This window comes from Leptopilina boulardi, unplaced genomic scaffold (assembly GCF_019393585.1).
Source record: "Leptopilina boulardi isolate dan_hultmark-lab unplaced genomic scaffold, ZJU_Lbou_2.1 LbouV2_368, whole genome shotgun sequence".
NCBI classification, from domain to species: Eukaryota; Metazoa; Arthropoda; class Insecta; order Hymenoptera; family Figitidae; genus Leptopilina; species Leptopilina boulardi.
In genome coordinates, this window is record NW_026137938.1 from 3,821,416 (window position 1) to 3,844,853 (window position 23,438).

Consider the following 23,438-nt stretch of genomic DNA (forward strand, 5'->3'; position numbering starts at 1 on the left):
GTAAATATTTAAAAGCAGGATCTTAACTTATGTACTTCTTATAAGGCTCTTGCACGAGAGTCAATATAGTAAACGAGCTTGTGTGTGAACTTGGCCGTTCTTCTTTCTGTTTCAGCCGAAAGAACTCAATCGTTCTCAGGACCCAGCTATCCGTACGAGTTCACACCATCATAGGTGAGTACATTCTATATGTATTTATCATACTATATATATATATATATGTTTTTTTTACCCCAGTGACCCTTTTTCTTTTAAATCTAGTCTGAGAATATACACACGTTTATTATAGTATATTTAAACAAAACTCTCCTCATTAAAAAGTAATAATTATATATTTTTTTTTTTTAATATAAAAATTTAGAAAATAATTTGACAATGTCATTCTTGTTTGTTTTGCTTCTGTTTTTGTTGTTGAGTTTACAACAACTTTATTCTCGGTTGCTTCTTGTTTACATGATTCGTGTTCGCCCTTGATGTAAACTCAATCGCTCGATTAACCTGCGGCAAAAGTCGCTCGAGTGTAACAGTGCGTGTAAAGCACCTCACCAGGGAGAGAATGATACACAATGAAAATGAAATGAGAAATCAATTGTGTTTCATTATATATTATATATATATATATATAAAAAAAAGGTACATAGTGAATTACAATTATTCTAATTGTGAAAAGTAGTCTTCTGTATTTTTCATTATCAATATTAAAATGAAAAATTTCTTTAATTTCTTTAACAAAAGACGTAACACATTTTTTATTCTGAATTCACTAACATGTGCAGAATAATTATTAAATAATATATTATTTTAATATTAATATTAATTATATATATTAAATAATTATTTATTAGATGAATTTTTAAATTAAAATTTGAGATTTTCTTTTTATAAAAATATTTACATAATAAAATTTTTAGCTACCGAATTTTTGCCTGAATTTTGTATTTTCATTTTCTTTATAGAAATTTTTATTTGAAGAAAATTTTAATTTAATCCAATTTTTAATTAACAGAATTCTCATTTAATCGAATATATTCTATGATTCGAATTTTTAAATGACCGAAATTCCAATTCACCGAATTTTAATTTGTCCGAAAGTATACAAATGACCGAAGGAACAATCGACAGAAATTATACAATTCCCGATTTTTAATTTGTTCGAATTTTAATTTTTGTACAAACTTTTAATTTCATAGAATTTTTATGACGCCAAATTTTCATTTGTACGAATTTTTAATTGGTAGAATTTTAAAAACGCCGAATTTTCATTTGTCCGAATTTTTAAGACGCCGAATAATTATTTGTACGAATTTTTAATTCATATAGAATTTTTAAGACGCCAAATTTTTAATTGGTAGAATTTTAAAAAAGCCGAATTTTCATTTGTCCGAATTTTTAAGACGCCGAATAATTATTTTTACGAATTTTTAATCCATATAGAATTTTTAAGACGCCAAATTTTTATTTGTACAAATTTTTTAATTGATAGAATTTTAAAAACGCCAAATTTTCATTTGTCCGAATTTTTATTTGTCCGAATTTTTATTTGTACGAATTTTTCATTTGTACGAATTTGAAAATTCCACGTTTTCATTTGTCCGAATTTTTATTTTGTACAAATTTCTTATTTGTACGAATTTGAAAATGCCACATTTTCGTTTGTCCGAATTTTTAAGACGCCGAATAATTATTTGTACGAATTTTTAATTCATATAGAATTTTTAAGACGCCAAATTTTTAATTGGTAGAATTTTAAAAAAGCCGAATTTTCATTTGTCCGAATTTTTAAGACGCCGAATAATTATTTTTACGAATTTTTAATCCATATAGAATTTTTAAGACGCCAAATTTTAATTGTACAAATTTTTTAATTGATAGAATTTTAAAAACGCCGAATTTTCATTTGTCCGAATTTTTATTTGTCCGAATTGTTATTTGTACGAATTTTTCATTTGTACGAATTTGAAAATGCCACGTTTTCATTTGTCTGAATTTTTATTTTGTACAAATTTCTTATTTGTACGAATTTTAAAAAAGCCGAATTTTCATTTATCCGAATTTTTAAGACGCCGAATAATTATTTGTACGAATTTTTAATTCATATAGAATTTTTAAGACGCCAAATTTTTAATTGGTAGAATTTTAAAAAGTAGTAACAAAATCGAATGTTTGTTCGGCCAATAAAAATTCGTACAAATTAAAATTTGGTGAATTGAAATTTCAATCATTTTTGGTTCCTTTATTTTAATTTTGGTTAAATGTAATTTCAATTAAATAAATAATTCCAACAAATGTAAATTCAATTATAATAAAAAGTTCGTAGAATGAAAATTTTGTTTAAATTAAAATTCTCATTTTAATTTCGATTAAATGTAATTTCTATAAAAATAAAAAATTCGGACAAATAAAAATTCGTACAAATTGCAAATTCGATGAAATAAAAAGTTTATAAAATGAAAATTCGATTAAATTTAAAATTCTCAACTTATTTCGGTTCTGATTTTAATTTCGGTTAAATATAATTTCTCTTAAATAAATAATTCGGACAAATAAAAATTCGAATAAATAAATAAATAAATCTCTTTAAAAGTAAATTATTAATTTTTTCCCTTATTTAAATTTTGCAGGAGATAATCCGTAACTTTCTAAAATTGAAACCTCAGATAATAATTAATTTAACTTAGTGTATAGATATATACAGAGGTAACATATATATTATATATTATTAATTGAATTATTGCATAAATTAGAGTTGAAAATAATTAAATCCATTGAGCATTTTTGTGTGCTGATTGTTGTGTAGCGTTCATTGAACCGCGAAGAGGGAAATATAATCGAACGAAGGTTCGGACGTATTAAAAAAAAAAAAAAAAAAAGAAAAAGAAGATGAAGAAAAAAAAGGAAAGGAAAGTCAGGAAGAGGTGATAAAGGAAAGAGAGAGAGATTGAGGGAGGCTGCGTGCGCACAAAAAGAGAAAGGGAGGTACAAAAAGTGAGAGAGAGAGAGAGAGAGAGAGAGAGAGAGAGAAAGACTGTAGGAGTCTATGTCATTTTACATATTTTAACGGTTCCCGCCACCTCGTTCTCTCCATAACCTAGCTGCTATATCATGCTATATTCCATTCTTCACTTCCTACACGTTGCAGTTAACCAGAAAAAAAGAATGTATGAATTGTCTGCACGTCCCGTAGCTGCCAAGGAGAAACTCCATACATCCTCTCCTATATCATTTTATAATTGATCAGTCTTACGTGATCTTTTTATTTTCCCCCTTTTTTGGGGGGGGGGCAAATTTATTTTTATTAAAATCTGTACCCGCCGCCCCCTCCCCCCAAATTTTGTTTATTTCTATGTTTAAAAATCAAAAATAGACTGAAAATGAAAAATTTATTTAATTCAAATAAATCTTTACTTGAATCAAATAAATATTTACTTGAATCAAATAAATATTTTCTTGCCTCAATTAAATATTTACTTGAACCAAATAATTTTTGAAACCAAATATTTGTATTAAAATGGAAATAATTTTTTTTTTTCCTATATTTAGATAACCCTCTATTTTTTATCAAAAATACATTGAAAAAAATGTATTTAATTCAAATAAATCTTTACTTGAATCAAATAAATATTTACTTAACACTCAGAAAAATGTTTTATTTGAATCAAATATAATATATTTGAATTAAATAAACGTATATTTGTCTGAAAGCCTACACTAGCCTATTTATTTGGCGTAAATAAATTTTTTTAATTAAATCAAATAAAAATTTATGTGAATTAAATAAAAATTAATTTGAATCATATAAATATTTATTAGACTGTGAGACAAATATATCATTTCTCGGGTGAAATAAATATTTACTTGACTCAAATAAATATTTACTTAAACCAAATAAATATTTACTTTAACCAAATAATTTCGAAACCAAATAATTGAAGTAAATAAACTGTTTTTAAATCAATAATTTCTGTATTAAAAAAAAATTTGACTCAAAAATTATTTGGTTCAAGTAATTAATTATTTTAGTTAAGTAATTGATTATTTGAATCAAATAAATTTTTTTTGTTATCGATTTAGAAAAACTTTATTAAAAAAATTTTTTTTTAATAAATTATTTTAATTAATTTTTTTAAATAAATCAAATAAAAATTTATTTGAATCATATAAATATTTATTAGGCTGTTAGACAAATATATCATTTCTCTGGGTGAAATAAATATTTACTTGACTCAAATAAATATTTACCTAAACCAAATAAATATTTACTTGAACAAAATAATTTCGAAACCAAATAATTGAATTAAATAAACTGTATTTAAATCAATAATTTCTGTATTAAAAAAAAATTTGACTCAAAAATTATTTGGTTCAAGTAATTAATTATTTTAGTTAAGTAATTGATTATTTGAATCAAATAAATTTTTTTTTGTTATCGATTTAGAAAAACTTTATTAAAAAAATTTTTTTTTAATAAATTATTTTAATTAATTTTTTTAATTAAATCAAATAAAAATTTATTTGAATCATATAAATATTTATTAGGCTGTAAGACAAATATATCATTTCTCTGGGTGAAATAAATATTTACTTGAACCAAATAATTTCGAAACCAAATAATTGAATTAAATAAACTGTATTTAAATCAATAATTTCTGTATTTAAAAAAAAAAAATTTACTCAAAAATTATTTGGTTCAAGTAATTATTTATTTTTGTCAAGTAATCGATTATTTGAATCAAATAAATTTTTTTTTGTTATCGATTTAGAAAAACTTTATTTAAATTTTTTTTTTTTTTTGAAGGATCCGGTAGATTTTGATCTTTGATTAAATCCATACAGGCAAGAAGCAATATTGTTAGCCAATGTTATCTAACAATGGGGAGTAATATTGATTTTGAATATTGTTATTATTATTGGCCGTGAGCTACTTACCTTGGCTTCTCTTATTAGTGATTGGGGCAAATTCATACGTCGCTATTGAATTCTCCCCGGTGACCAAAATTTATATATTATTCTCTTTTATATATATATAGCGCTAGAATTGTACCGCAGTCATTTGTTACTCGTGCGAAATGAATAAGTCATGGTAGATGGGAATGGTAATGAGGTGAGGTTGTCTATCATTTACGCAAAACAATTTTGGGATATATGTTGAAAGTGAAAAAACATTTTTTTTTTTCATTCACTTGAAATTTTATTTACATTATTTTATTTTAGTAGAAATAATTTTCTTCATGAAAAAAAAAAAAATTTATTTTGATTCAAATATATAATCAGTTACTTTACTATTATCAAATAAATATATTTATTTATATCAAATAAATATTTATTTATATCAAATAAATATTTATTTATATCAAATAAATATTTATTTGTATCAAATAATTAATTTGAAGATGATATTTGTTTTAAATACAGAAATTATTGGTTGAAATACAGTTTATTTAATTCAATATTATTTGGTTTCGAAATTATTTGGTTCAAGTAAATATTTATTTCACCCGAGAAATGATATATTTGTCTCACAGTCTAATAAATATTTATATGATTCAAATAAATTTTTATTTAATTCACATAAATTTTTATTTGATTTAATTAAAAAAATTTATTTACGCCAAATAAATAGGCTAGTGTAGGCTTTCAGACAAATATACGTTTATTTAATTCAAATATATTATATTTGATTCAAATAAAACATTTTTCTGGATGTTAAGTAAATATTTATTTGATTCAAGTAAAGATTTATTTGAATTAAATAAATTTTTTTCAATGTATTTTTGAAAAAAATAGAGGGTTATCTAAATATAGGAAAAATAAAAATTATTTCCATTTTAATACAAATATTTGGTTTCAAAATTATTTGGTTCAAGTAAATATTTAATTGAGGCAAGTAAATATTTATTTGATTCAAGTAAAGATTTATTTGAATTAAATAAATTTTTCTTTTTCAGTCTATTTTTGATTTTTAAACATAGAAATAAACAAAATATGGGGGGAAATAGAGGAATTATTGGTTGAAATACAGTTTATTTAATTCAATATTATTTGGTTTCAAAATATGTTTCAAAAATTATTTGATCCAAGTAAATATTTATTTGAATCAAGTAACCAATTATTTGAGTCAAATAAAATTTTTTTTTTTCACTGCGCAGGAAAAATACTGATTTTGATACCAATAACGTTTGTATCATCTTCAAGTAAAAAAAAAAAAAACACTTTTAGAATAATAATTAAAATTTTAAAAAAGATTTTTTTCTAATGTCAAATTTATTGTATTTTATTATTGAAAACAATTTTCAAAATATCTTTCTTCACTATTTCCTTTCCTTTTTAGGAAATTATCAAAAATTCTAACTTCAAAAATTCCGCATCTAAAAAACATTTCTAAATCAGAATGTTTTTTTTGTTCTCATAAATATTTTTAAATTCTCTCTTTTTTTTTTGGTGTATGATTGGGTTACAAAAGGTTTTCAGTTAAATGGATAAAAAAAACTGATTGCAAAACATTTGCTAATGTGTATATGGAGTATTTTAATAAATGTATATATATATATTTTTAAATTTTTTTTGTGTCTTAAAATGCAACAATTTATGGAAACCTGAAACAATGAATGAACTTGCGACTTTTTAATTCAATGTTGAAAGGATACTGACATTCTTTTCCAACAACGTCATAAGTCACCCAATGTGAACTTATGTAACCCGTGTATAATAGTAAATCGACTGTCAAAGAGTTCTGTCATGACTATAATAAATATTGGCCGGAGTAAAAGCGGATAGAAATCGAGTTTTAAGAGCATTTGAACCTTCGTGACGTCACAAATCATGGCGCATGACACGCAAACTTCTCAGGTATGTGAAAAGCACAATTTTGAATATTTTTTAAAAAAACCTTTTGGAAAATGTTCAGAATAACATAGACTATGTCTGTTATGTGCGAAAAATTCAAAATTTTGCGTATAAAACGTTTTTTAAACAATGTTTAAGTTGGTTGTCACAAGTAAGGAAAAATACACGAATTGCTTATATGTAGGCATTGTTTAAAAAACGTTTTAAACGCAAAATTTTGAATTTTTCGCACATAACAGACATAGTCTATGTTTCTCTGAACATTTTCCAAAAGGTTTTTTTAAAAAATATTCAAAATTGTGTTTTTCACATACCTGAGAAGTTTGCGTGTCATGCGCCATGATTTGTGACCTTAACATTGTTTAAAAAACGTTTTAAACGCAAAATTTTGAATTTTCCGCACATGACAGACAGAGTCTATGTTATTCTGAACATTTTCCAAAAGGTTTTTTTAAAAAATATTCAAAATTGTGCTTTTCACATACCTGAGAAGTTTGCGTGTCATGCGCCATGATTTGTGACGTCACGAAGGTTCAAATGCTCTTAATGAATTATAACAAAAAAAAAATATATATATAAAATATTTATTATAATAAACAATTATAAATATTATTATAAATATAATTATAAATATAATTATAAATATAATTATAAATATAATTATAAATATAATAATAAATAACAATTATATAAATAATGCATAACAAAAACTATTGCAGAGTTCAAAAATCTTTTTTTTTTTTTTTTTTTTGAAAAATAATAAAAACCATTTAAATGATTATGAAACATTGTATTTTACAAAACTTAAATAACAGTACTTATATATGATCAGTTCTATTACTAAAAATGTATAATAAATGGTTTTGTTCGCTTGTTTGTTGCAGAAAAATTACTGAACAGCGAGGGTCGCGAACTCAGACGAGCTCTTTTCTCCCTTAAGCAAATCTTTCAGGTAAGTTCATATTTTTGTTACTTTTTTTTTTTTTAATTTTAGTGATTAAAATGTTTCTAAAGAAAAATTTTCAATTTAAGTTCAATCATTAATTATAATTTTCATTTTAAAAAAATTTACATTAGAAATAATTATTTTTTACACGCGAAATTTTCATTTTTCGAATTAGCATTCGATATAGAAATTCATTTTATACTCAATTTTTAATTTAAAAAAAATTTTAGCTACCGAATTTTTGCCAGAATTTTTATTTTATACAGTCATTTAATTTACATGAATTTTTTTTATTAAAAGAATTTTAATTTAGCAGAATTTTCATTAATTCGAATTTTTTGTGATTCATATTTTTAAATCAGCGAAATTTCAATTTATCTGAATTTTAATTTGTTCGAATTTTTATTTATCCGATTTTTTTTATTTTTACGAATTTTTAAGACGCCGAATTTTTATTTGTCCAAAATTATAAGAAAAAAAAGGCCGCGAATTTTATGTAATTCGAATTTTTAAATGACAAAAATATTCCAATTCACCGAATTTAAATTTGTCCGAATTTTAATTTATACGAATTTCAATTTGTTCGATTTTTTATTTGTACGAATTTTTAAGACGACGAATTTTCATTTGTCCAAAATTACAAAAATTGCCGAACAAACGCTTTTCTTGATAATTACTAAATTGGTGAATTTTTTTAAAAATTGCGCCAAAATTTTTCTGTCGATTGTTTGTTTTGGTTATTTGTAATTTCGGACAAATGGAAATTCGGCGTCTTAAAAATTCTCTATCAATTAAAAATTCGTACAAATAAAAATTCGGACAAATTAAAATTCGTAGAAATAAAAATTCATATACATAAAAATTCGGTGAATTGTAATTTTCTGTCATTAAAAAATTCGATTTAATGAGAATTATGTTTAAAAATTAAATTAAAATTCTTTTATATAAAAAAGGAAAAAAAAAATTATTGAAAAATAAAAAATTTTGCCAAACTAAAATTCGAGGGAAAAAAATTTTCTTAAGGAAAAATTCGTATAAAAATGAAATTCTATATCGAAATTCGAAAATAATAATTTGTCTATAAAAATTTTCTATTAAAATTCTTTAAACTCTTTTTAAATTCTTTAAATTCTAATTAATAATTTCTATATGAGAAATTCATGCAATATTATTCAAAGGCATTCCAAAATTTGTTTTTTGAAACGAATTAATTTCCATCCAAATTGTAAAAAAAAAAAAATTCTTTTCGAATTCAATTCGTTTAATTTCAAAACTGAATTTAAATTTTTTATTGAAAATCAGAAAATAACAATTTAAATAAATTAAATTCAATTGAATTAAAATTCAGTTTCCGAATTAAATCGATTGATTCGAAATTATTCGAAAAGTATTTCTTATTGAATTATAGGCAAATTTTGATTCAATTGAAACTGATCTGAATAACAGATTTATATTTTATTTGAATTGAATTTGTAATCAAGTAAATTTAAAAAAATTTTCCAGCTACTGCCAATTGGATTTTTTTTTTTTTTTTTTAAATCATTGTATACATATCTGTAGAGCAAATTAAATTAGTTGTATGATTGCACTCAAACTTACAATATAATGGAAAATCCGACATATATATATATATATATATATAATGTTTGATTAAAACCACGTTTTCCGAATCTCGCAATTCAAACGATTTCACACTGTAAATTCATCCAGAGACGGAAATGCTTGCTCTATGCAATCGGTTATACGTGCGCACAAACTCCATATTAGATTCTGGATTAAGAAGCGAAATTGAATATTAATAATCAAATATTCCGTCGCAAACTGATTGAACTAAATTTCACTATATATACGAGTCTCTCTATCTCTCGAAATGAATGTGTGTAAAAATTAATTCTTATCAATTTATTGAATTTTGAAAATAGAAATAATTTTGTGTAAAAATTAATTCTTATCCATTTTTTTGAATTATGAAAATAAAAATAATTTTTAATTATTATTATTAATATTAATAGAAATAAAAAAAAAATTTTAATCTAAATCTAGAAATAATTTTGTGTAAAAATTAATTCTTATCCATTTTTTTGAATTATGAAAATAAAAATAATTTTTAATTATTATTATTAATATTAATAGAAATAAAAAAAAAATTTAATCTAAATCTAGAAATAATTTTGTGTAAAAATTAATTCTTATCAATTTATTAAATTTGAAAATAGAAATAATTTTTAATTATTATTATTAATATTAATAGAAATAAAAAAAAAAATTTAATCTAAATCTAGAAATAATTTTGTGTAAAAATTAATTCTTATCCATTTTTTTGAATTATGAAAATAAAAATAATTTTTAATTATTATTATTAATATTAATAGAAATAAAAAGAAAAAAAATTTAATCTAAATTTTCATTTCTTACAGGAAGATAAAGATCTGGTGCACGAATTTGTACAAAATGATGGACTGGCGTGTCTTATCAAAGTTGGCAATGAGGCTGATCAAAATTACCAAAATTATATACTACGTGGTGAGTAAACACAAAAGATATAATTATTTTTCATTGTCTTTTTTTTTTTGTTTTATCAAATATTATCTTTAAAAACAAAAACTTGTTCTTCTTATTGGAAAAAAAACAACAAATTATTGTTTTTAAACATTTTTTTTTTCTCTTTCTGAATAATTAATCTTTATAATCCAAGGCCTAATGGTAAGGCTTAAAAGGGTCAAAATGTAACTATATTGATAATTCAGTTCATCTGAAGAGTGTTTTCAAGAGTTCTAGAAAATATGAGGGGCATTCTTTGTTTAAAGTCTTTAGAAGTTGAATTTGATTTATAGTTGATGGTATTTTTTTTTATATATTCTTGTTTATAGAAGCGATAATATTCTCTTTCTTTAAAGCTGATATATTCTTCTAAAGAAGCATTTTCCTTTTTTTTTTTTAGTTTTTTCTAAAAAAAAAAAGAAAATTGGCAAACTTTTGGCAAAGTGATGTAATTAAGATTTAATATTCCCAATTAGATTCATTGACGAGTTTATCATTAAAACGTTTTACGATCGACTTAATAATATGTTACAATGAATGCACTTTATTACTAATTATACACACATAGAACGTGAAGTTAATTAATGGAGGGTAATTTCTTAATTAGTTATCTTTGAAATTATTTCCAGATGCACATATAATAATAATAATAATAATTTAATTTGCAACAATAATTTTTTTTTCTAAAAATAATTTTTCCAAATTTGTTTTAAAAAAAAACAATTTATTGTTTTTTAAGCAAAAAGAAATTAAGAAAAATATTTGACAAATTTTATTTTTTTTTTACAGTTAAAAAATTATAAATTGTTTTAATTGATGTATACTCTTATCTATATAGAGAATCCCAAGAGAATCGTGATCGAATCTAAGCCGATTAACTGGAAGTTTCCGTTCGATTGAACTGGAAAGTTAGTTCCTTTCCCTTCGATCCTTTTATATATATATATATTTTTCTACTCGTTCCCAGAGAAACATTGCAGTCAACGCAAACGTAATCAGAGTGCGATTAGATGAAATGACTTAATCGATCCCTATAGTTAGTAATGAACTGTTTCAAATCAAATGGTGCGCGAACATTCCGAATTACTTTGCAGATCATTTTTTTTTTATGATGATTTAATTAAAATTAATTTTTCCTTTCTAGAAGGAATTTTTTTTTCACTCATATATTTTTCTGTTGAAAAGTGTAATTTTCAAAATAATTGGAATAATTTTCTTATTTCAATTAATGAAAAAATTAATTTAGAAAAAAAAAATTAATTAAAATAATTTAATTAAACTTTTTTTTTCAATTTAATGAAAGACATTTTTTTTTTTTCTAAGACATAATTATTATTTCACTCATATTTTTTTTGTAGAATATTGTAATTGTCAAAATACAATAATAATAATAATTGTCAAGTGTAATAATTTTTTTATTCCAATAATTAATGAAGAAAAAATTCTTTAGAAAACAAAATTAATTGAAATAATTTAATTAAACTTTTTTTCAATTTAATGAAAATTTTTTCTAATACAGAATTATTATTTCACTAATATTTTTCTGCTGAAAAGTTGAATTGTCAAAAAAATAATAATTAATGTCAATTATAATAATTGGAATAATTTTTTTTCATTAATTATTTGGAATTAAGAAAATTATTCAAAAAAAATATTTAATGAAAAAAATTGGTTAATAACAAAAAAATTAATTGAAATAATTTAAACTTTTTTCAATTCAACGAAACTCATTTCCTAAAAAAGAAAAAAAAAAGAAAAAAAAATTCTTACTTTTCTCATATTTTAAACATTTTCTGTCTCCTTATGAAAAGTTGCTATTATTCTTGTTTCTTTTCATTATATGCGCTTTGATTTTTATTCAGCTTTAACGTGCATTCATATACGTATATGTAAAAGTCTCAAAACTAAAATGAGAGTTTTAACATCTTTTCAAGTTTTCTTTTTTTTTTTTTTTAAAAAAAAAAGCTCGTTTTTAAATGGAGTGTCTAGAATCGCTAGAATTAACACATGTTGGCGGAAAACAAAACTTTTAATTCCACTTTAAGGCGTGAAATTGTAAAATTTAGCAAAATTTTAAAAGAATTTTTTTTTCTCTATTACTAATAATAATTATTATTAATTTTTTTTTTTTTTTTGTCCCGAAATAATGGATTTTTTTCTATTCATAGATTTTTTTTTATTGAAAAATTGTCTACATTTTTTGATAATTCAATTCAAATTCTATCATATCAATTGAGATTTAGAGGGCGTTGAATAATTTTTGAATTCCAAGTTCGAAAGATGAATATTTCCACAGTCTTATGAACTCCATCAAAAAACTTTTCTTACACTCCTTGAACTAAGAAACTTCCTTGCATTTCCCTTTTTTTGCGTTTGCTTTACTCATAAGGAATATGGGTATGGGTTATACGCCAACCGAATCAACGATCGCATATAATATAAGATCCTTTTTCAATCCAACATATGCTGGAAAAAAAAAATTAAATTCAAATTACCATGAATCGAAAAAATATTTTCTCAATTTAATATTTACAATTTCAAAGCTGTAAAAATAGAAATGTGAATATTTTTTTTTTGTTTTACGATTCTCGAGATTGTAAAACATTTAACGTTTATTGTTTGGAAAACAATTTTTTTTTTTATGATTCTTCAAAAAATTTTGTAATTTACAACCAAATTGTTGCATATTTAAAAAAAATTTTGATAATTTTCCAAATTTTTTGTTTTTATAGCGCTGGGTCAGGTGATGCTTTATGTGGATGGAATGAATGGAGTAATGGAACATGGTCAAACTGTACAATGGCTGTACACATTGATCGCTAGTCGTTTTCGATTGGTGGTAAAAACTGCCCTTAAATTATTGCTTGTTTTCGTTGAATATGTTGAGACAAATAGTTTGCTATTAGTGAGAGCAATAAGGTCCATTGATACATCACGAGGAATGATACCATGGACCAATGTGATGAAATTATTAAAAGATTATGATGCCGCCGACACGGAATTACTTATATATGCAACAACACTTGTCAACAAATGTCTAAATGGAATACCAGATCAGGATACATATTATGATCAAGTTGATTGTTTGGAGGAACAAGGAATTGAGGGTATTATCCAAAGATATATGTCTAAGCAAGGAACCGATTTAGATCTTCTTCGACAATTTCAAATTTATGAAGCCGTATTACATCATGAAGATGGTAATGACAGGGATTTTCCAATTAGACAACTTGATGATAATATTAGGTATTTATTTTATATTTTGTTTGTAATTTTTTTTCCGGGGTTTCTTTTGTCATTTATATATTTTTATTTTTTTGTATTATTTTTCAGGAAAACTCTTCGAAATCGAAAATCCCTGATGGACTCACATGAGCGGAGAAAATCACGCAGGCACTCTACTGGAACATCGCCACTATCGATGACTCTAAATGCACGTTTGAGTCCTCGATTAAACAATTCACTTGGACTGAGTTCATTGAACAATACTCTGAACAGTAGCTTAAACAATACTCTACACTCGAGTATTCCCGATGACGATGATGAGTCGAGTAGTTCACAAAGTTCTCAAGGCCTCGGTGATGTTCAAATGAATGGCAGCTACAAGGAGAACAAACTTACCTATTCAGGTAGATATTTCAAAAATAGTTATTTTTTGCTCAATTTAATAATGGCAAATTTTTTTTTTTTAAACTACAATTTATTCTATTTTCAGAAAAAAATTATAATTTATAAATAATAAATTTAAATAATTAATTTTTGTTGTTATTATAAATAATAAATATATATTATAATAATAATTATCCAATTAATAAATTTGAATTTAATTTTAGTTAATGGAAAATTATTTTTGAAACTAGAATTTATTCTACTAAGAAATAATTTGCCGTTTATTAAAATTTATTATTAAAATTTAATATTGAAGGAAAGTAAAAATTGAATTTTGATTTTTTTAAATTGAGTACAAAATTTTTTAATAATTTTTTTTTATAAATAATAATTATCCAAATAACAAATAGTAAATTGCAAATTTTTTTTTGAGACTATAATTTATTCTACTCACAAAAAAAAAATTTCCCAATTTACTAAAATTTATTACTAAATTTAATATTGAAGAAAATAAAATAGAATCGAATTTTTTTAAATTGCACAAATTTTTTTAGTAATTTTGTTATAAATAATAAATATATTATAATAATAATTATCCAAATAATAAATTTGAATTTAATTTTAGTAAATGGAAAATTATTTTTGAAACTAGAATTTATTCTACTCTAAATAATTTGCCGTTTATTAAAATTTATTATTAAATTTTAATATTGAAGGAAAGTAAAATTGAATTTTGATTTTTTTAAATTGCGTACAAAATTTTTTAATAATTTTTTTTATAAATAATAATTATCCAAATAACAAATAGTAAATTGCAAATTTTTTTTGAGACTATAATTTATTCTACTCACAAAAAAAATTGACATTTACTAAAATTTATTACTAAATTTAATATTGAAGAAAATAAAATAGAATCGAATTTTTTTAAATTGCACAATTTTTTTAGTAATTTTGTTATAAATAATAAATATATTATAATAATAATTATCCAAATAATAAATTTTAGTAAATGTCAATTTTTTTTAGACTAGAATTTATTATACACAAAAAAAAAATTTGCCATTTATTATTAAAATATTGAAGGAAGTTCGAATTTTAATTTTTTTAAATTGCACACAGAAAAGAATTTCTTTTTTTTATTCTATTTTTATTTATATAAAAATTTGTTTTATATGAAGATTTCGATAAAAAGAATAATAATCAATGAATTCTTTTACTTCCGTGTATATATCCGAGTCTCGTCGCGTAATTTCATATCACGGAATATTGCACTGACTCCCCTTATGTATACTCTTGATCATGAATTTGTTTGCTTTTCATTTTTTTTTTTTATATATATATATGCGATGCTTGTTGATGAGTTGAATACTCGAAATATATTGAAATCTCAAATGAATGCTTGTTCGAATAGGCAATGTCAATGTGATATCAAAAAAAGCTCTTTGGCAAATATATTCATAAATAATTATCAAATGCTACATATTGAATATGCGCGTATATATTTGAATATTTGGATTTATTAGAAATTTTCAAAGAAATAAATTTTTTTTTAATTTCAAATTTCTTTGATCGAATTTAAATTTCTGTTAATTAGTTTAATTTAATTATTTTAAATTTCATAATTGCAAATAGTAAAATGAAGAGAGAAAAAAACGCGAATTTTGAAAAATTAAATACATTTCAAGTTTCTGCGCCAATGGAAAAATAAAATAAAATATAGAAAATGTAAAGAAAAAAAAAAAAAAAATATGTTTGAGCTCTTTGGGTGGTTTTTGCATTTAGACATTTCCTTCCGCCTGCAAAAGTAACTTCTCAGCCATAACGACAGAAATTTTTAGGTAAGTGTTTACGCCTTGAGCGTAAAGTAGGATTTTTAAGATTTCACTTTTGGAACCGGATTCTCTTTCTCTAAATCAAGAGTGGTTCGTTTTTTGAATTTCAATTTTCAATATTTATTTTCAATGAGCTTTTTATAAAATAAAATAATTGTAAAATAAAAAAAAAATTTTTATTCAAAGTCGAAAGATAATTTTAGTAAAATAATTTTACTTTTAATGCAAATAAAAAAACAATATTCAAGAATTTAATTTTTTTTCTAAGATAAGAAAGTGATTTACGATATTGTCATTATTGATTTGTATTTTGATTCATTATCAGTAACTGAACAAATGAGAGGAATGTAGATTTCTTGTTGACTGGAAAATAATGTGACTCGAATCACTTAATTTATCCACCTGAGCAATGTAAAATGTATTATACAAATATAAAATACAATCTAACCTTTTGGAGTTTACCTACTATGAATTCCACTATCATGTTTCGAGGCAAAGGTTCTGAGTGTATGTGCTTTGAATAAGAAAGTAAGATGAAAGGAGAGTACATAGAGAAGTGAGGTGGAAATTCTGAGAAAAGCAAATTTGAACCTCGCATCATATATGAGCATTTCGTCAAGAAAAGTCAAAAAAAAAACAACTGTTTGAATTTTTTAATATTTTTAGAGTAATATTTTACTATACTATTATTCAAAATTATAAATGGGGAAAAAAGAAAAATATATTAAATGAAATGTATTATTTTTTTTTTGTCTTAAGTAGATGTTGGTGTAACTCCTGCCCTAAGAAGACGAAGGGAGAGAGCTGAAAGACAAAAAAGTTTTATCAGAGAGCAACAGGAGGCAACAGCAAACATGAGAGCTTCCATTGGACACCCGGGTGATCAAGAAAGTAAGTCATTTTCTTCCTTTTTTTGTTTTCGCAAAAATAAATTCCTCTTTGAAAAAAAAAGATAATTAAATAAATGAATTTTTAGGTCCTTTCACAACAAATGGATTGCGCTATACAAATGGCTCATCTTACGATAGAAATGTCGATTCAACATCCAATAAATTATCAAGGGTAAACAGTAGAAAGGATTTAACGCCATTAATGAATGCGGCTAATAAATTAAATTCCGAGGAAAAGAAACCATGGTATGGAAGAAGTCCCGACGAAGGAGTTGAATGCGACGATGGTAACCAGTCTGACGATGATCAAGATCGTCGAGTAGTTTTGCAATTGAAAAGAGAAGGCACCGTGAAAGATTTAACGCAGAAACTTGCGGCACAAAATTTAATTCCAAGTAGTCCTGTAGAGGAAAAAGTTTCCAGGTAAATAATGGAGAAATTATTAACGCTATTTTAAACAAAGAACTTTTATTTCTTTTCATTAATTGAATGATTTTAATTTTTTTTTGATTTCCAGAATTGGTGACATGAGTGGTTTAATATCAAAAGCAAAGGAAGGATTGGCAAAATCAAAATCAAAAGCCGATATTGTGAAATCGCCGACAAATGATAATTTACCAAAATTAGCGGAAGTTAAAAAATCAGAGAACGAACTTCATTGGGAGGAATTGATAAATAAATTAAAAAGGCCACTTTGTCTATGTGATTTAGATTTTACGGATCTCAATACAGATGATGAAATCGATGTTCTTGGTCCTGTGAATGTGTCAAATGGAGTGCCACCGCCACCGCCTCCAATGGTTCCACCTCCCGCGGGTTATCGAGCACCTCCACCGCCGCCACCCGGTGCTCGAATACCGCCACCCCTTCCAAGTGGTGGTCCACCACCGTTATTTGATGTTAATCTTCGTTCAATACGAACCCACACCACTGAGTCTAATAATTCACCAAAAAGTCCTCCTCCAAATTTGAATAAAAAAAATAAAAAAACTGTTAAACTTTTTTGGAAGGAGGTAAGAGATGATCCTATTATTCTTTCGAGGCTCGATCAAAATAAAATGATATGGGATGAACTTTCGCCAATTCCTGTTGATACACAAAAATTGGAGCATCTTTTTGAAAGTAGAGCAAAGGATTTAATTACAAAGGTAAGGAAAAATTTTGTTGTTTCTTTTTTTTTTTGTTGTTGATATATTGGTATTAAGGTATATATGGACACGCGTCCACAACAATAATTAACACGCTTTAATGACACTAAAACACAACTTTCATGCAAACTATCGTAAATAATGAGACAAATTAAATACACTAATTTTTAAATTAATTCCACGATATACAATTAAGGTGTGACAGTTTTGTCAAAAACGATTATCTCTTTTTAAGAAACAATAATTTTCTCTGTTATTCAAATAAAAGTAAAAAATGATCATTCAACTCTAATAACAGGCTTCGAAGTACGACACTTTTGTACTTTTTTGATACTTTTTTTGGGTGGAGCTACATTTTTAATACTAAATTTGACCAGAAGCTACTAAATTCTATTTTTTTAAAAAATATCAGAATTGTATAGTTTCTAAGTGTATTAATTTGATTATTAATTAATTAAGATAAAACTTTTCACAGTTATTTAGACGAATTCTCCTAATTCAATTATTTAAAAAATTAAAAATCCTTCAAAAATTATATTTTTGTAAAAATATTCATTTCTTAATAGTTCAATTATTTTAAATATTTAAATTAAATTTTTTGTTTGAAATTTAATTATTTCCAATATTTTCATTTAAATCATTAGAAATTTCTTTAAAAATTTGATTATTTAAAAAATTTTCAAATCAATGTCTTTATTATTTAATTTATTTTCAAAAATCTCAACTATAAGTTTTAGATTGTGAAATTAATTTAAAAACAACAATTTTAATTGTAATTCTTAGAATGTTGAATTGAAGAAAAAACGAAATTCTTTAAAAAAATAAATTTTTCTAAAAATATTAATTTCTTAATAGTTTAATTATTTTAAATACTTAAAATTAAAATTTTTGGAAATTCAATTATTTCCAACATTTTCATTTAAATCATCAAAAATTCAATTATCTTCAAAAATTTACATTCAAATTCTTGAAAAATCCAATAATTTTCAAATCTTCAATTAAAATTCTTTGAAAATTACATTATTTTAAAAAATAAATATTAAAATACTTTAAGATTCAAATATTTTTGAAAAAATTTCCATTAAATTTTTCGTCAAAATTTGTAATAAATATTCCTTAATTTTAGTTAATTTCAAAAATACATGTAAAAATTCAATTATTTTCACAAAATTTCTCAATTTTTTGAAAACTCAATTGCTTTGAAAAACTTTAAATTAAATTTCTTTAAAAATTCCATTATTTAAAAAAAACATTTCAATCAATGTCTTTGGAAATTCAATTATTTTCAAAAATCTCAACTATAATTTTTAGATTGTGAAATTAATTTGAAAACAATAATCTCAATTCTAATTCTAAGAATGTTAAATTAATTAAAAAATTTTTAATTAAAGATCATTGATTATTCAATTATTTTCAAAAATTGATGAATTAAAATTAAAAAATTCAATTTTATTATTTTTAAAAAATTTAAAGTTCAGCTCATTAAAAACTAAATTTTCAAAAGTTCCAATTAAAAGTTTTTGATGATTCAATAATATTTAGAATAATTTCAATTAAATCTCATGAAAAATTTAATTATTCATAAAAATTTCAAAAAAAATTTCAAAATTTTCTTCGAAAATTTAATTATTTTCAAAAATATCAATTTACCATCTTTCAGACTTGAATTACTTTCTAAAAATTGTAAAATTAAACGCTCTTTAATAATTTTTTTCATTAAATAAATAAATAAAAATAAAATAAAAATACTCCAAAAATACAATCATTTTCAAAAATACAATGTTCAAAAATAATTGCAATTTTATTTCTTTTGAAAATTCAATTAAAAATTTATTAAGTATATAGCTAAAAAATAGATTTTAATTTTATTTTACTTTAAGCATGATACATTTTTAAAACTTTTTTTTTGAATTTTATGAATACTTTTCATTTTTTAATAATCTAACTATACACTTCGAAGCCTGAATCAATTAAAAACTAACATAATTTGTTATATTTAACAAAAAAAATAAACTAATTAAAAAACAATTTTTGATTTGTACTATCGTGAAATATTTTTTTTTTTTCGCAAAAAATTTTCCAAAAAAAATGAACTTAATTTGTTCATACATTTTGATATAAAAATTGAATATCACTGAAAGAAAAATGTTCTCTCTTTTGTCTTGGAAACTATATGCAACAGTGGTGAAAAAAAAAAAAATAAAAATATTCAAATTTCGTTTCACAATAGAAATGTGTGAAGCGATGAAATGTTTTATTGCGCGGAAATTCCATCATAGTATGAGTTGCATTGCCTCTCAGAAGCCTGAACATACAAAGGTACATTGCTTGTTAGACGAGCCACGCATCAGCGATGACTATATATATATATATATAAAGGGGATGATCTCTTTTTACTCTTTGGTATTTTCGTCATAAATTTAATGCACATTTACTTTGAAAAGCGTTTTTATGTTTTTTATTTTACCGACACACAATACGTATAAATAAATAGTGGTTCACTTTTTTTTTTTTTTTTTTTGGTAACAAAAATCAATTTCAACAAAATATTAATTTGAATAAAATTATAGTTATTTTGGAATTTAAAATATTTTTGCCATACAATAAAATTAAAATTAAAATTAAAATAAAATTAAAAATATAAATATTTTATATGGGTAAAAAAAATTATAGATTTTTAGCCTATTATTATCGTTGATAATGTATTTTTTTTTCAAATATTCATTTGTGCGTGTCTCACTACATTTTGGAAAAGGGAATAATGGTCATGCGGTTCATAAATAACCACATAGGTAAATTGATTGCTAAATGCAATTTGCGGTCACGAGAGTCATATTAATCGCAATAATAGTTATATTAATGAGATACTATTACCACTGTTTTGAATTACTGCGGTCTTTATTGTAATTACAGCAATGAAATCTAAATTAGTATTATAAATAATTTATATTTAATTACTATAATCGACTAAAATGGTGATTAGATGGTGATGGTTAACTGGCAAAATGACTAATTTTCTTTTTTTGTATTCTTTGCATTACTTTTTGGTGCTCGCACGTAATCAACAAAAAAAAAAAAAAAAAATAAAATAAATGGCATGCTGGAATTTTATACAGGAGGTGAGTTTTCATATCTTAACTTTTTACTGCGACTAACATTATATTTTCTAAAAATTCAATGCACTATACATTTTTTTTTTTTATGCATGTTTAAATAAATTATGATGCAATTATTAGAGAATCCATTTTGCTTATTAAATTTTCATTCGATAATTTAGAATAATCTTAAATGTGAAAAATTTGCTTTTGTATAATGCGCCTTTAATTTAGAATATGAATTATTATTTTGAAATTGAATTTTTACTTTAATTTTTGAAATTAGAAACAACAGGAAATGAATAAAAATAAAGAGATTATTGTATTGGATCACAAGAGATCGAATGCAATTAATATTGGAATGACAAAATTACCACCTCCAAGATCAATAAAGACTGCTATTTTAAAAATGGACGCTACAATTATGAATCGAGAGGGCATTGAAAAGCTACTTACAATGTTACCAACCGAAGAGGAAAGATCGAGAATACAAGAGGCGCAGGCCGCCAATCCAGATCTTCCTCTAGGATCTGCCGAGCAGTTCCTTCTTACTTTAGCATCTATTTCTGAATTGCCCGCAAGACTGAAATTATGGGCCTTTAAACTCGATTTTGAAAATTCGGAAAAGGTTTGTTTTGAAAAAATTTATATTTCATTTTTTTTTATATTAGATTTTATTTTACAATTATATTATGACGTGTCAAATTTTGACAATTCTTTTTCTCATTTTTGCCAAAGTTGTATAATTGTGTTTGCAAATTTCGGAATAAGTTTCTTTAAAATTCCAAATTTGAAAAAGTTGTATATTGATTCAAAAATTGTACAAAAAATTTATGATGAGAAAAAAGATGCGCCAGGAATTTTCGTACAAGATAGTAATTTGAAAAAAATTTATTTTTAAAAATTAATTTTTAAGGTACCAGGGGCCAACGATTATCTATTAAATATTAATTATAAAAACACAGGCCTCGAATCAACTTAAAGACACAAAAAAGTCGTTTTAGTCGATTTATATTCCAAAAAAAAAGTGGATTTGTTTTTTATTTTAACAAAAATATTTTACAGATTTTTAAATAAAAAAATTTTTTTTTAATAATAATCCTTTTCGAAGGGTTAAAGTTGAAATTTTTAGAAATAATTAAATTTCAAAAGATATTGTTAATTTTCAAACAATTATTAAATTTTACAGAACTAAAAATAATTTATCAAACAATTTTTGGGAAAATATTTTTTAAAGTTAATTGAATTTTCAAAGATTTAAAATTGAGATTTTTTAAATTAATTGAAACTTTAAGTGTTTTGTAATTAAAATTTTAGATGATTTCACTAAAAATTTATTAGAAAATGCGGACAAAATACAATAATTTGAAAATCATTTTTAATTAAAAAATGGTTTCAGATAGTTGAATTTTCAAAGAATATTATTAAAATAGTTAAAAATAATTGAATTTCCTTAGAGTTATAATTGAAATTATTAAATTTAAAAAAAAAAAAAATTTCGATGGAAAATTTTAGAAATAATTAAATTTTAGATGCTTTTAAATTCAAATTATTGAAAATTCAATTAATTTTGAATTCAAATTTTTGAGAATAATGAAATTTTATTTGATTTTAAATTTGGAAAATAATTGAATTTCAGTTCATTTTGAATTGAAAATTTTGGGAAATAATTGAATTTTAATTGAAATTTTGGTTAATAATTTAATTTAAGTTCATTTTTGATTGGAAATTTGAATAATTAATTTTGAATAGAAATTTTAGAAAATAATTGAATTTCAATTAAAATTTTTCAAAATAATTGAATTTTAATTGATTTTGAATTTAAATTTTGGAAAATAATTGAATTTCAATTAATATTAAATTGAAACTTTTGAAAGTAATTGAATTTTACTTGATTTTGGATTGAAAATTTTGAAAATAATTGAATTTTAGTTTATTTTAAATTGCAAATTTTGAAAATAATTGAATTTCAATTGTAATTTTGGAAAATTATTGAATTTTAGTTGATTTTGAATTTAAATTTTGGAAAATAATTGAATTTTAGTTAATTTTCAATTGAAATTTTGGAAAATAATTGAATTTTAGTTAATTTTCAATTGAAATTTTGAAAAATAATTGAATTTTAGTTAATTTTCAATTGAAATTTTGGAAAATAATTGAATTTTAGTTAATTTTCAATTGAAATTTTGGAAAATAATTGAATTTTAGTTAATTTTCAATTGAAATTTTGGAAAATAATTGAATTTTAGTTAATTTTCAATTGAAATTTTGGAAAATAATTGAATTTTAGTTAATTTTCAATTGAAATTTTGGAAAATAATTGAATTTTAGTTAATTTTCAATTGAAATTTTGGAAAATAATTGAATTTTAGTTAATTTTCAATTGAAATTTTGGAAAATAATTGAATTTTAGTTAATTTTCAATTGAAATTTTGGAAAATAATTGAATTTCAATTAAAATTTTTTAAAATAATTGAATTTTAATTGATTTTGAATTGAAAATTTTGGGAAATAATTGAATTTTACTTGAAATT

The 23,438-nt window shown here is 22.8% G+C and overlaps 1 protein-coding gene across 11 annotated transcripts in view; it reads left to right on the plus strand.

Annotated features, from left to right (window-relative positions):
* Positions 1-23,438, plus strand: part of LOC127287142 (FH1/FH2 domain-containing protein 3) — a 133,909-nt gene that overhangs the window by 103,796 nt on the left and 6,675 nt on the right. For 5 of the 11 annotated variants that reach the window (XM_051313920.1, XM_051313919.1, XM_051313922.1 and 2 more), the window contains 9 exons: positions 116-174; positions 7,728-7,795; positions 10,207-10,312; positions 13,063-13,576; positions 13,664-13,959; positions 16,531-16,662; positions 16,748-17,084; positions 17,179-17,810; positions 21,189-21,532. In XM_051313920.1, coding sequence (XP_051169877.1) covers positions 116-174; positions 7,728-7,795; positions 10,207-10,312; positions 13,063-13,576; positions 13,664-13,959; positions 16,531-16,662; positions 16,748-17,084; positions 17,179-17,810; positions 21,189-21,532 — 2,488 coding nt within the window. Of the gene's footprint in view, positions 1-115; positions 175-5,064; positions 5,102-7,727; positions 7,796-10,206; positions 10,313-13,062; positions 13,577-13,663; positions 13,960-16,530; positions 16,663-16,747; positions 17,085-17,178; positions 17,811-21,188; positions 21,533-23,438 lie in introns of those variants that run through there. The other 6 variants (XM_051313917.1, XM_051313921.1, XM_051313927.1 and 3 more) reach the window with 3 other exon arrangements.